Source organism: Diceros bicornis, chromosome 5, assembly GCF_020826845.1.
Source record: "Diceros bicornis minor isolate mBicDic1 chromosome 5, mDicBic1.mat.cur, whole genome shotgun sequence".
Classification (NCBI taxonomy): domain Eukaryota; kingdom Metazoa; phylum Chordata; class Mammalia; order Perissodactyla; family Rhinocerotidae; genus Diceros; species Diceros bicornis.
The window spans coordinates 46,668,909-46,684,175 of NC_080744.1; the positions used below are offsets into that span (position 1 = coordinate 46,668,909).

The 15,267-nt window shown below is 38.8% G+C and overlaps 1 protein-coding gene across 5 annotated transcripts in view; it reads left to right on the forward strand.

Annotated features, from left to right (window-relative positions):
- Positions 1 to 15,267, forward strand: part of USP8 (ubiquitin specific peptidase 8) — an 85,814-nt gene that overhangs the window by 32,459 nt on the left and 38,088 nt on the right. For 2 of the 5 annotated variants that reach the window (XM_058541556.1, XM_058541560.1), the window contains exons 1-2: positions 1,539 to 1,661; positions 14,805 to 14,973. In XM_058541556.1, the coding sequence (XP_058397539.1) occupies positions 14,870 to 14,973 (104 nt within the window). In that variant the 5' untranslated portion in view covers positions 1,539 to 1,661; positions 14,805 to 14,869. Of the gene's footprint in view, positions 1 to 1,538; positions 1,662 to 14,775; positions 14,974 to 15,267 lie in introns of those variants that run through there. The other 3 variants (XM_058541558.1, XM_058541557.1, XM_058541559.1) reach the window with 2 other exon arrangements.

Here is a 15,267-nt window from a genome sequence, read left to right on the forward strand (position 1 = left end):
AAGTCCAAACCCCATCCCCAGATTTCTGTGAATTTCCTAGGAACGTTCTTGTTTTTTCCTGCTTTCACCACTTTAGTTCAGTTTTGGAATCATCTTGTCATCTTGTGTCTGGTTTCTCTTCCGCACCTGTTGACCCACATGTGGAACTTCTTAGTTTTCGAAAAACTCAAGTAAATGACTTATGTTTTAGCAAACATGACTGATGCTTTAGGGAAGCGGGAGAATTCCACTTATGGGGGAGAACTGGGGCAATTACAGCAGAGCAACAAAATAACTTTAGGTAAATGTTAGAGAGTCCTATTTAACAAAACATTTCTGCCACCCCATGATAGGAGACTCTCTTCATTGGTTCATTCATTCTTAAGGCTTCCCTCTTTCTCTATCACCTCACATTCCTGGCGTCCTCTCTCTGAGAGTGTCTTCAAAGAACTCCAAATTCTTCTCCCTGTCTTTGTTTGGTTCCTACTCCCAAACTCAGCTCTGGGTTTTTCTTTGCATACTCAAATTCATCAAGGTACTCAGCAGAAAAACAACATCATCAACCAACTTCCTTTCCTAAGATCCACCCTCAAAAGATAGATGCAATTTTTTTCCTGAGTTATGAAAAATTTGCTATGGCTTCCTACTTGGTAGATCCAGGCAGCACCGTATATTTCATATTATATCAGTCTTAAATCTTTTGGGGAAACTGTATAGGTATAAAAGAGCTACCATATTTTTGCAGGTATTTCAGTGTGATGGAAAGGAAATTAACATTTACTGACAGACTCTGTATGCAGCATTGCTGGGCTAGGTCCCTTCATTTATCCATTACAAATTTATTGAATACGTATCTGGCACACACTTTCATTTAAAGTATTTACTAGACCTCGCCTCCAGCTTTTTCATCCACGAGACACCCAGACTGTCCCTGGGAACTTGGTGACGATGGGCCAGCAACCACATCCAAGCAACTTGATGTTTACAGATAATCGGAGCATCCAATCTCCTTTCTCTAGGAGAATACAAGGATCACCTCGCGAGAAAGTTCTGACTTCACGTTTTGTTTTTGTAAGATTGGGTTTTTGACATTAATTGTACACATATAATGTGTTTTAGGATCATGTCCATTCTTCTTTGACCAGAGGCTTGGCTTCGGAGATTAACTTTTAGCCAGAATTTGAGGGGATTCACATCCCTTTTCTAATCAGCCCTGTATCTCCAGATACGTAGGAAGGAGGAGGAGGAAGATACGTAGCTAAGGGGCGCAAGAAGCAGCCTCGCTACTTCCGCGGCAAGGCCCAGGATATGAGTGACATCGGCGTCACCGAGCTACAGCCGGGGAAATGCAAGGCGCAGGGGGCCGGGGGAAGGCATGGGCGGACGAGATCGCTCCAGTTCAGCGTACTGTGGTCCCTACCCCGCCGCACACCCAAAACGTCCTCCTCAGGCCTCCCAAGCCCTCCGGCGCGGCCCTCACCGGCAGAGGCGCGCGCGCAGCCCCGGCCCCGCCGTGACGTCAGAGACGCGACGCGTAGCGTCGCGACGCAGTGCAAATTGGGAAAAGGGGATGAGCTGGGCTGGCTTCCGTCGGGATACCGAAAGCTAGTTCTTCCTCCGTTTGGTGGGAGATGGGTTTTTGGCGAGAAGGCCGGCGTTAGTGACGCGCGCCCGGCGCCAAGGTGAGTGCGGGTCTGGGTCCTGGCCTTGGTTCCCCCGGGAAGCCGGCCGCAGTGAACCCCCTTGTCTTCCACTAGCTGCTAGTCGCCTGGGAGATAAGCCATGTCCACCGAGGGGGGTGGGACAACCTCGAATCGGCTTTTAGAGAAAGGATCCAACCTCGAGTCTTTTCCGCTGCCCACCTGGGGTTGCCCAGCGAGTTTCGTGTGGACTCAGGTTTTCCGGCCGTATAAGGTGGCCTTGACCATTCCTCCTTCTTCTTGGATGCTCACACTCGACTTTGACCTCCTTCTTGCCTCCCTTTTCTGATTTTCTCTTATCTAGCTACAATCCCAGGCCTTGTTACAACCCATTAGAGTGTTTCCTAATCCCTCCTCTGTCCCAGTGAAACTTGCTTTTGGTGAAGTCCAGGTATGAGTCTAAAGAAACTACAAGTTCATCGTCCCATTTGCAACAACATGGATGGACCTGGAGGGTATTAAGTGAAATAAGCTAGAAAGAGAAAGACAGACAGTGCATGATTTCACTCATATGTGGAAGATAAACCAACACATGGACAGATAGAACTGTTTGGTGGTTACCAGGGAATAGGGGGGTAGGGCGTGGGCACAAGGGGTGGAGGGGTCCACTTATATGGTGACTGACAAACAATAATGTGCAACAAAAATTTCACGATAAAAAAAAAAAGAAAGAAACTGTAAGTTCATCAGAGTTAAAACTGTGACTTCCCCAAATGAAAGCTTTTCTTTCCTAAAATGTAGCCTGCCTCCTAGAATTGTGGGACAAGTTAATTTCACCTCCACTCCACCTTGGAAATTATCACAACCCTGAATCGCAGTGATGTTCATTTATACGTAAAGCTGCACACCACACTTCTGGGTTTATTTCTTGCTCCAGTTCACTCTGTGACCTTGAAACAAGTCACTTAACCACTACCAAAATATTTACCCCAAGACAGAGGTGTTGCAGAGCCTAAGGAATTTAATATTGGTTAAGAGCTCTGAGAGTTTCAGATGAAAGGGATGCCGAATTAGAGGATGTTACTTTTTGTGAATCTGCAAGCATCTTTAGTTTTGTATATTTTCTGCATCCATTAAAAATGTCAAGTGATATTTAAGGAAGTGTTCCTGTTCTGGGCTTGCTCTGTGGCTTTGCTGTGTAAGCGGATTTTGCATTTCAACAGATTCTCTTTAAGATTCATTGTTGAATGTCTTTCATGATGGATTTAGATAGTTTCTCAGGACTCTACAGTACTGGACTAGTTTATCTGAAAGGTGATGTAAGTTGTGCTATGTCTTTATTATATTGATATGGCTGCCTTGAAATGTGTATTTCTTGTGACACATTAGGTGCATCTTTACAATTAGGTAGTAAGGACTCTATCATAGTAAACAACAACAGTAACCTGTCATTAATGACAAGTAGGCATTAATTGCCCATAGGTATGTATTGTATTCTTTGAGAAAACAATGCATGAGAAAAACTCACAAAAATATTTTAAAGATGTCTTTCTAGCATTTAATTTTTTATATATTTACTTGAACTTTATTAATCATTTTGGTTATTTGTTTATTAATGTGAACATAATGGGAAAGAACCAAAATGGCTTTTGTGAAATAAAACCGTTGGAAAATAAATCCAGCATGTCAGATTTTTTTCCATAAAATGGCCAGCATTATATTTTATTATGAACTTTTCTACATGAAAATATACGTATTTTTGTACAGATGAAAGGAAAAAAGTGCCCATTAAATGTGAGTTATTAATAAAATTAGATATAATTAAGGAAGCATTTTTTAAAAATCTTGCTTATTGTCCCAGTTACCTATCGCTGTTTAACAAATCACTCCAAAACAAAGTGGCTTAAAACTACAGTTTATTATCTCTTATGTTTCTCTGGGCTGACTGGACTCAGGTAGTTTGTTCTCACTTAGAGTTTCATGCATTTGTAGTCAGATAAGCAGCTAGGGTTGGAGTCCTCTGAAAGCTCACCTGGGCTGGGCATCCATTATGGCTCATTCCCGTGGATGGCAGTTGATGTTGGCTGGGAGTTGAGCTGGGGATGTCAGCTGGAGTGCCTGCACATGGCCTCTTCATGTGGCTTGGACGTCTTACAGCATAGAGGCTGAGTTCGAAGAGCAAGTGTTTGAAGAGACAGGAAGTAGACACTGTCTCTCACAGCCTGGACCCAGAAATTGGCATGACGTTATTTCCAGCGTTCTCCATTGGTTAGAGCATTCAGAGTTCCCACCAGCTGGTAAACTCCTACCTTTTGAAGGGAAGAATGTCAAAGAATTTGTGGCCATCTTTAGCATACCATAATTGTGTTGACAAAGTTGTATTAGACTAGTGTTTGGATTTAATAGTAGATGCAGAATATGGGACACTTCTGATTTCTTTAACCATAATGCTTTGTATCTTCATGGCACATTACAATTTTCAGAGCTTTTTCTGTATGTATTTTTTCATTTGAGAACTCTATAGAAAAAGATGAATAATTCCCATTTTGCAGATGAAAGTAAACTGAGGAGTGGCATTGGTGGTGTTGGGAGGATTTAAGGAATTTGCTCAAAGTCGTATTATAATAAATGGAAAATGAGACTAAGACCTACAATACTTTCATAATATAAAATTTTTTATTAATAAATGATGAAATGCTATATTAAACTTATTTGGAATTCCATGTTTATAACCAGGCCAATTCAAATAAAACAATAGTCATGTATAGTGAATAAAGTCGGTGTTAAGATAGCTAAACCTTGGCTCTTCTAACATTACAATTTAGTTTTTCATAATACTAAATTCTCTGAAACATATCAATAGTGATGTGAACCTGCACATCTTTCACTTAATATAGTGAAAGGAAATTATTAGTCATTATAATATCAATTCCAAAAACAAATTAAATATTCCTGAAAAAGTTAAGGTTTAGGAATCCTGGGGATTTATTTTAATTTCTCAATTACAAAATTTTAAAAACGAAAATGATTTCTCATAATTTTGGTAGATTGGGAATTATGTGATTTAAGATGTTGATTTCAGCTGGAAACTAATTGTCATCTTCATATTGTTTCATTGCTTCTAATAACATGCTTATATCGATTCTTTATGTCCATGGTTCTCTGTCTTGACTGACTGTACATTATAGTTCACCTGAGGAGCTTTTAAAAACACCTGTGTGTGGGGCAGGCCTGGTGGTGTAGCGGTTAAGTTCACGTGCTCCGCTTTGGCTGCCTGGGGTTCGCAGTTTGGACCCCGGGTGCAGACTGACGCACCACTTGTCAAGCCATGCTGTGGCGGTGTCCCATATAAAGTAGAGGAAGATAGGCACGGCTGTTAGCCCAGGGCCAATCTTCCTCAGCAAAGAGAGGAGGATTGGCAGCGAATGTTAGCTCAGGGCTAGTGTTTCTCTCACACACACAAAAATACCTATGTGCAAGTCCCATGCTCAGAGATTCTGATTTTATTGTTTAGGAGTGGGTTCTGGGCATCAACATTTTTTAAAAGTTCTGTAGGTGATTCTAATGTACAGCTAGAATTGAGAACCATGTCTTTTTTTTTAGTACATATTAAGTATGATCTGGTTCCCTACTCATCCATTTTGCATCTGTTTAGAAAAATTAAGGAGATAAAGAGGGATAGGAGATAAGAAATGGATTAAGGTTATAAATGTAGACAGACATCTATTCTGGAAAACAGGTATCCTGTTTTTTCTAGGAATTGTCCTTCTTAACAAACCCAACAGATTTTGGCATGATTTGTTAGTGCCTATATTATGGTACTTTGGTTTTTATTAAACTTGTCTTTCATCTAAAGAGGTAGAAATTTTGTTAGGAGGTATATTCATTATATCCCCTGTAGCTCCCAACACTGCATCTTGAATAGATGGTAGGTACTCTAAATGTTTACCAAATTGAAGCCAGTTTATACAGTCACTCTTCAGAACTAGGGCTGGTTATTTTACTCTTTTTTTTTTTTTTAGCATTATAAGAACTTTATAAAAGTTCTTTGGAATTCTCTTTTTCTTTGATTTCCATGATATGGCACTTTCCTGGTTTTCCTTCATTCTTTGTTTCTTTCTTCATTTACGAACTCTCCTCCCCACTGCCAAGTTCTAAGCCCTTCAAGAATCTTGTCAGCTGTAGAGAAACAAGGTCTCATTTCCTTGGTGATTCATTCTTCTGATTTTAGTTACTAGTGTAAATGATGTCTTTGTTTTAGAAACTATTATAAAAAGTTTTGAAATATATATCAAAATGAAGAAAATAGGATTATTTTAAACTGTATCCTAGATAACATATCATTTCAGTGTCAATACTTTTATCTCCTAAAACGATAGGGATTATCAAAATTAACATTAATGCCTCAATAATTGATTTAATATCTGTCTGGTCTCTCTGTAGGCCTGATCTCTAATTACATATTTACATTTCTTTCAAGGCATCTTTAGATGTTGTTTCCTTTGCATACACTCAACATGTTCAAAACGTCCTGTAAATCAGTGGTTGTTATTTGGTAGTAATTTTGCCCCCCCAGGGGACATTTGGCAATGCCTGAAGACACTTGGTTTTCACAAGTGTAGGGGGGTGGATACTACTGGCATTTAGTGGGTAGAGGCCAGGATGCTGCTAAACATCCTCCAGCGCACAGTCTCTCACAAAAGTTTTATCCAGTCCAAAATGTGAGTAGTGCCCAGGCTGAGAAACGCTGCTGTAAACTGATCAGTTTTTTAAACTACAGTATTCATTGATCGTTAACATCACTACCATTCTTCAAATTTCTCAGGGTAAAAAGTGTGTGTGTGTGTGTGTGTGTGTGTACACACAAGAGAAAATATTGTTTCAATCTGTTACCAAAGCATGTTTCTGCCTTTTTGTGTTCTTTTTTGCAGTTATTGTCTGCCAGTTATTTTCCAAAGTAACATTCCCTTATTCCTGTTTCGTTTAAATCCATCTTGCTATCCCCACTTTGACCTGCCCTGAGATACCACTTTTCCCTTCAAGAACTGGCTTCTTATTGTCTGCTGAATTAAATATAAACCATTCTAGATGCCTTCAAAAGTCCTCCATAATGTGACTCTGTCTCTTTCCCTAATAGAGTTTATTTTTATTTTATTTTATTTTAATAATTTTATTTATTTATTTTTCCCCCAAAGCCCCAGTAGATAGTTGCGTGTCATAACTGCACATCCTTCTAGTTGCTGTATGTGGGACACGGCCTCAGCATGGCCAGAGAAGCGGTGCGTCGGTGTGCGCCCGGGATCCGCGCCCGGGATCCGAACCCGGGCCCCCAACAGCAGAGCGTGCACACTTAACCGCTAAGCCACGGGGCCGTCCCCCTAATAGAGTTTATTATTATTAGCCAGCAGTTATTAAGTGTTGACTATAAGGACTACTGAGGTAGATGCTAGGGATCTAGCATGTCAGAGTAATGACATGAAAAGATATGTCAGTGTAATCCCTTGATCTAATTGATTACTTCCTGATAATCCCTATAGTATTTCTTATTTTTCTCTTTGCTTTCCCATACTGATTCCTCATTTTATATCTTTGTGTTGGTTTCCTCTTCTGGAATGCCCTTCTTTCTGACTCTGTTCATAGCTAAATCCTATCCTTAGGGGCAGTTTCTCTCTCTCTCTCATCACATCATCATGAGCACTGCATGCTTATGGGATATGGGGGGGGTCTTACAACCTAGTCATAATTGTCATTTGGCCCCAAATACTGCACTAAAGGAATGATATAAATAACAAGTACTATAGAATTTGGACCAAGAAATGAAAGTCCAAGAACTGGGCCCATCAAGGATGGATGAGGTGGAACTTAAGTGGGTCCTTGAAGGAAGCAGAACCAGCACAAAAGAGAGGAGAATGCACTCTGGATTGGAAGAAGCTTCCCCCCACCCCCCAAGCTATACCAAATTTTCTCCTCTTTTTGACTTCCCAGTCACTGGAATCACATATTAATATTTAGTGTCGCAATTAATTGTTGTCTTATTATTTAATGAGTATTAGTTTGGTCTCGTAAGTAGACTAAGATATTTCCTTTTTATCCCCTAGAGCAGTGTTATTCAAAGTAGCCATTCTCTGTTACAGGCTTGAAGCTTGTGCTCGAATATGAATTAGTGCAGTGCTTTCTTCATAGAGAAAGTCTTGCTTCTGTAAAAAGTTCAGTGTACTTAATTGATTATTTACATTCTGTCATAAGCTTCTTATTTTATCACACTTGCCCAACCAGTACTGGTCTGTGGTCCACACCTAGAGTAGCATTGCTCTGCAGGACTTTTACACTTTTTCGATTGTAACCTATAGTAAGAAATACGTTTTACATTTCAACCCAGTGTTCTTTATATGCGTACACACATACACATAACTGAAACTAAAGTTTCATGAAACTACTTAACCTTAGTATGTGTGACATGCTCTGATATTTTCTCTTAGTTTTATTTTTTTTAATGCTGATTGTGACCTTCTGAATGGATTTTTAAAAACACTGCTCTCAAGCATTTACTACAGTGCTAGAGACATGGTAGATGCTCAGAAAATATCAGAAGTTTTTTGCAGTGATTAATTCTTGAAAGGGTTGAGCCTTAATACAGATTGCTTTAAAACAGGTTATTTCATCAGTACTTGTGGCATTTTAAGTAGAAGGAGTATAGAATGGATTATATGAAATTTAAGACAGTCTGAAGATATAATGAATACTGTTGCTGTCTGAAGGGCAGAGATAGGGCAAAATGATGGATGGCCAAAGAAGATAAACTTTGCTTTCTTTTCACCATTGCCAAGGACCTCAGCAGTGGCTGGTGTGAAGCCCTAGTTAAGATAGCAGGACCAGTTTGAGTGACCACAAACCGCAATCTTCACTTTTTTACTTTCTAGTCTTCACTCTATGGTTCAAGTCTTCTAATCTCTACTCTTTGGAAGGATCAGAAGGATGTCAAAAAGAGAGGGCTATATATGCTTTCCTTCTTCTCTCCATTGTTAACACATTTTCAGCACTGTCTGGATTTCACTTTTGGTGCATTGCTGTTTGATTAAAGCTGGAGTTCTTAATCTTTATCAGGTTTACACATCTTAAGAAGGTTTTTTTCTTTTAGAGGAACTTCAATTTTTCTTACATATACTTATTTTTTTTTACTTACAATCCTTTTTGAAGCATAACATAGTTTTAATGGGTTATATGTTATATTTAGTTTGTTCTAGATCTAAATAAGTAAATTCTATAAATTATTTGAGTTCTATAGTTACTGAACATTCTTATATAAGTATCAGTTGGGTTTGTTGTAACAATAACAACTGCTCTTTTCTTTGTTTGTACTATTGCAGCCAAAGTAAGGAAATTGTGAATTCATTCAGTCATTCTAGCCTTAATTTATTTTGTTAGTCTATTTTGAAATTTTTTTTTTTTTTTTTTTGGTGAGGGAGATCAGCCCTGAGCTAACATCCATGCTAATCCTCCTCTTTTTGCTGAGGAAGACCGGCTCTGAGCTAACATCTATTGCCAATCCTCCTCCTTTTTTTCCCTTCCCCAAAGCCCCAGTGGATAGTTGCATGTCATAGTTGCACATCCTTCTAGTTGCTCTATGTGGGACGCGGCCTCAGCATGGCCGGAGAAGCGGCGCGTCGGTGCGCGCCCGGGATCCAAACCTGGGCTGCCAGCAGCGGAGCATGCGCACTCAACCACTAAGCCACCAGGCCGGCCCTATTTTGAAAATTTTTTAATGGCAAAATGCAGCAGAATGACTTAATAAAAATTTAACATATTAATTTTCACATAGATTTAAGTTAGATATGTATCCTTCTTTGCTTTCTCATTTGATTAAGGAAAAATATCCTTAACCTGTGCTTTGACTTCTGCAGAAATGTGTGATTGTAGAGGCTAAAATAGCAGTTAAGGCAATGCTGTAAGTGTTTTTAACACCAGGCATCTTCTTGGACAGTGTAACTTACATAATTTTGTTAATGAAAATGGAAACAACTGTGATCCTTTGATGACATTATCTGAGAAAGCTGTTACTTATTTTAGCTGTTCTCAAAAATCAACTAAGGACAGAAAAGGTAACCTTTAAAAAAAGCACAATCTTTCTCCTAGAAACCCTCACTAAAAACTTTATCATAATCTTATCCCTATACTTTCCCTCCATGTGTCTAATCATTTGCCAAGGCCTGTCATTCTACCTTTGTAGTGTCTTGTATTTGCCTCCTCCATTCCATCTCTACTGCCCTAGTTCTGACCTTCATCATCTTTCCTTAGGTTCATTATATTAGGTAACTAGTGTCTTCCTTATCTCCAGTCTTTTAAAGCCTAACTTTGTACTGCTGTCGGTTTGGGTCACATAACTCCCTTCTTCACAATCCTGCTATGGCTCTCTGTTATCTTTAGAAAACAAAGTAAATGCTTTAAATGTGACATTCAAGGCCTTCTATTATCTGGTCCTAAACTATTTTCTCAGCCTTTATTGTCTAGTAGCTCCTTGTTCGTTCTCTATACTGGCTAGTTCCTAAAGATGTTCTTTACTTTCTTGACTTTTTCCTCATGTTGTTCCTCATCTCTATCAAAAGCCTTCTCCCACCAAGACTCACATGAATGCTGTCTCTTCCATGATGCCTCCCAAGATCCCTCTAGTCATACTTAATCTCCCTTAATTTTTCTTATTGTACATTATTTGTAACTCTTTATAGTTTGATATCATGCTGTGTTGTACTACCACTGCTTACAAGTTTCTCTTTCACATTATTTTTTTAAACTTGGTGAGGAAATGGATCACGTCTAATCTTTTGAGTTCCTGGAAGCACAGTGTCTTCTATACAGCAGGATATCTGTGAACATGTAAATTGAATTTTGAAATAGCTAATGATTTACCATTTTAAGTTGCCTAGGTAGCATGTATAGTTTTTATGTTCTTTGTCTTTGAAAGATCCAAGCTTTAAAGATAATCATGAGAAAGAGATTCAACTGAGAACATATTCTAGACCTTCATTTTAGAAGATTCAAAGCAATGGCTCTCTTGTCCCAGACAAGAAACCTAATTGTCATGAATCAACAAAATAGATTCTACCTGCCTTCTTGACATATACTCTGTGGTTAGACCACTAGTACTTAGGACCCATATAGAGGATAGAATTAGAAATAACAGGTACCATCAAACTGGTATCTGGTTACTTGGCCTAACTCAGGCTTTAGTCCTTATCTTAGTATGCTTAGCAGGGTCACCAATAAAAAATGATTGGGCTTTTTGGGAATTATATTTCAAGAGCTAGACTATATCAGGGGAGCAAATGTTGGCTTTCTGTGGTAGAGTAAGCTTAAGATCCTAGATGAGCTAGTTGAGGGCAGAAAAGTCTCAGGGGTAACTCTTATTACTGTTATCTTACTGTCTTCTGGCCTCAATTAGTAGTCCACGCTCCAGTGTCCCCTGCCTCTGCCACAGTGATGTCTGTTGTGGCATCACTGAGGCCTCAGGTTTCTTTAAGCACCTTCCTGAAAAGTTAGTTTCTTGACTTTACTCTGCTTTCCCTTAGTCAAACGTATTATTCCTCAACTGTTGCTTCTTATGTTTAAGTAGAAATCATGTTCCTGGAGCACCATTCCACTCTATCCTATCATTCTCTTTTTTATTGCCAATTTTTTTTAAGTTATGTACAGTCTGCTTCCATTTCTTTATTCCTTAATGCTCGTGCTCGTGCTTCCACTCACACCACTGTATGGAAGCTGTACTCTACGAGATTGTGTATATATTAGGCTCTTCCAGTATTCCAAATCTGTTTTTTTAAATCAATATTTAAAAACATATATATTTTGGGCCGGCCCCCTGGCGTAGCAGTTAAGTGCCTGCACTCGCTGCTGGCGGCCCAGGTTCGGATCCCAGGCGCGCACCCATGCACCGCTTGTCAGGCCATGCTGTGACGGTGTCCCACATAAAGTGGAGGAAGATCCGCACGGCCAGTCTTCCTCAGCAAAAAGAAGAGGATTGGCATGGATGTTAGCTCAGGGCTGATCTTCCTCACACACACACAAAATATATGTATATATTTTGTTTGCTTATTTCACCCATAACTTCCTAACTTTTACATCTGCCTGGATATTCTTTTCATATTGATATACAATTGCATATATTTATTCATATTTGCATTGTTATATAATTGCTTTCTTTAAACACTTATTATGGAATAATATGTTATGTATATTACATATATTCTTTTTTATTTTTTTTTTTTGTGAGGAAGATCGACCCTGAGCTAACATCTGCCAATCCTCCTCTTTTTGCTGAGGAAGACTGGCCGTGGGCTAACATCCTTGCCCATCTTCTTCCACTTTATATGGGATGCTGCCACAGCATGGCTTGCCAAGTGGTGCGTCACTGCGCACCCGGGATCCGAACGGGCGAACCCCGGGCCGCCGCAGCAGAGCGCGCACACTTAACCACTTGTGCCACCGGGCTGGCCCCTACATATATTCTTTTATGTGCTATAAAACATGACAATAAAATGATCACCTGTGAATGTACCACCCAACTTGAGAAATAAAACCTTAGTGATACCCCTGAAGCTCCTTGCGTGTGCCTCCCTGAGTCCATCCTCTGCCTCCCCAGAAATAGAATATTAAGTTTATCATTTCCTGCCTTTCTTCATAGGTTTACCTCATTTGTATTCTTAAGCAATATATTGTTCAATTTAGTTTGTTTTTCAACTTTATACAAATGGCATCATGTTATATGTATTCCTCTGTTTCACTCAATGTTGGGCATAGGCAAGAGGTGAGGAGGTAGTGGGTGTGGGAGGGTAGTGTATGTTCTCTGGCTAAACCGTTTATTCTGGGAGGTCAGGGACCATGTCTTATATACTCTTTGTATCTTTAACACGTAACATAGTGTTTTTTGCAAGGTAAGGCATTCAAACAATACTGTTGATCCAAGGAATCCCTATCATACTCTTTCCTTGATGCTCTTAGCTGGTTTGGTGATGAATTCTTGACGAATTAGATACCTAACTAGGAGGAAATATTTAATGTTAATTGATCCATTTGGGAGGGATGTTGTGGTCCAGAGGCTTTTTCTCGCCTGTCACTATAGCTTTAGATAGAAAATGCAGAGTGGAGGGAAAAGTGTAGAAAATGTTCATATATGAGATCATTGTTTCTAAATGCGTAGGTCTGAAACTACTCATTAAAGTGTTTGGTTAAACATGTGTTTATAGATACATATGAAGCAAGTATTGATGGAAAAAACCCAAAATTATAGAAATGTGAGTTTTAGAGAAAGAAAATAGCTAGGTTTGGTGACTAAGATAGTGGATTAAAGGCACAGGGTTAGAAGGGATGAGTATCAAGAAGTCACAAAGTATTAGTATTTAATATAAAAATGTGACTAGAATCAAAGCAAATTGGGGTACTTTTGTAGTTTCACATAGGTGAACATGAGCCTTTTTTCTCTCTAAAGTGGTACCTTACTCAGCTTTTTAGGATTAGTGAACTTTTTAATAATAGTGAACTGAGAGAATGAAAACATTAAGATCGTGGAAAAAAGTGATAGGAAAAAAAGTTATAATCTCTTAAATGTATTAATGTAGCTATTTATTTGAATTGTAATTAGTTCTTCACAGCTGCAGACCTTGTGTAAATTTAATTGGGTTCCTGAAGTTTTCATTTGGTGACACTTATGATCTTTCCAAGACTTCCTATTTGAAGTGTTTGCCTGGTCTGCCCCATCTACGTGCATCGCTGCACATGTACACACACACAACTGAATTGGTATGGACCTAGCCTTTCTTCCTCTTCATTTTGTTTACTGCCTTCTCCATCTTCCTAGTCAGAATTTACCAGAGCAGATGAGGAAACAAAGAATGTCATGAATCATCAAAGACCTTTTCAGAGTAAACCAAAATACTTGGGTGTGTTCTTCCAGAAAGGTGTTCATGTGTTCCCAGCTCCATATAAAGTGTCCCTGCCTACCCTCCCCCACCACTGGTTTCCTTTTATTAACTGACAACATCAATGAGAAAGAGAAGTATTTCTAAGTGAAACTTCCTTCTATTTGTGATCCATACTATAATACAAATTTAACAGAAGAAAAATATAAAAGCTCTTTTTTTTCTTTTCTGTCTTTTTTTTGGTGAGGAAGATTGGCCGTGAGCTAACATCTGTTGCCAATCTTCCTCTTTTTTTTGCTTGAGGAAGATTGGCCATGAGCTAACATCTGTGCCAGTCTTCCCTTATTTTGTATGTGGGTCGTCACCACAGCATGGCTTGACGAGTGGTTTAGGTCCATGCCTGGGATCCAAACCCAGGCTGCTAAAGCAGAGCGTGCTGAACTTAATCACTATGCCATGGGGCTGGCCTCCAAAAAGGAAAGATTCCTAATATAGTCGTGCACTGCATAACAACATTTCAGTCACCCTGGACTGCATATACGACAGTGGTCACGTAAGGTTAGTACCATATAGCCTAGGTGTATAGTAGGCTATACCATCTAGGTTTGTGAGAGTACACTCTATGATGTTCGCACAACGACGAAATCACCTAATGATGCATTTCTCAGAGTGTACCTATCGTTAAGTGACACATGACTGTATTTAAGGCAAAATGATATAAACAGTAATTCGTTTAGTTAATGAAAATTTGAAAAAAAATTAAATTGTTTATTGTGACCATGTATATCTTGAACTCCCAAAGTAAATATTCAAGATAATTTAAAATTAACTCTGTTAGAGGGAGAAAGTCAAATACTGTATGATCTCACTCATAAATAGAAGATAAAAACAACAACAAACAAACACGTAGAGACAGATTGGATTGGTGGTTACCGGAGGGGAAGTGGGGAAGGAGGAGGGTGAAAGGGGTGATTAGGCACATGTGTATGGTGATGGATGGTAATTAGTCTTTGGGTGGTGAACATGACATAATCTACACAGAAATCGAAATATAATGATGTACGCCTAAAATTTATATAATGTTGTAAACCAATGTTACCTCAATAAAAAACATAAATAAAATTACAGCAAATTAAAATTAATTTGGTTAATGAGGAAAAAAATTAACTCTGTTAGCAAAGGATACAGTTTAGGAGTTTTTTTTTTTTTAACTGCTGACTTGTTTTATTGTTAATGAGGAAAACTAGTGGGGTTATTTTTGTTTGTTTTGTTTCAGAGAAGAACTACTTTTAATGAAGTACACCATCCATTGTGAAAGTAGAAAGGTAAACATTATTCATCATGCCTGCTGTGTCTTCAGTTCCTAAAGAACTCTACCTCAGTTCCTCACTAAAAGACCTCAATAAGAAGACAGAAGTTAAACCAGAGAAAATAAGCACTAAGAGGTATGTGTCCTTTGCTAGTTTGGCTGAATTATATATTAATTTTTAGTTCATTTCCATATTAAATGAGTTAGCTGAGGAGTCAATATAAAGTTTATTTGAAAAATGACGTCATCACAAGAATAAATTGAGACCTCCATTAGAAAAGTTCTTAACTTTATCTTGGCACACTACATATGTATCCTGCTAATACGCCTATTATCTGGTCTGGACAGTATGCCAGATCATAAGTTTAAGAGGTAAAAACTTCCAGGGTTTTACAAAACTCATTCAGCCACAGTTAATGTCTTTTCATAA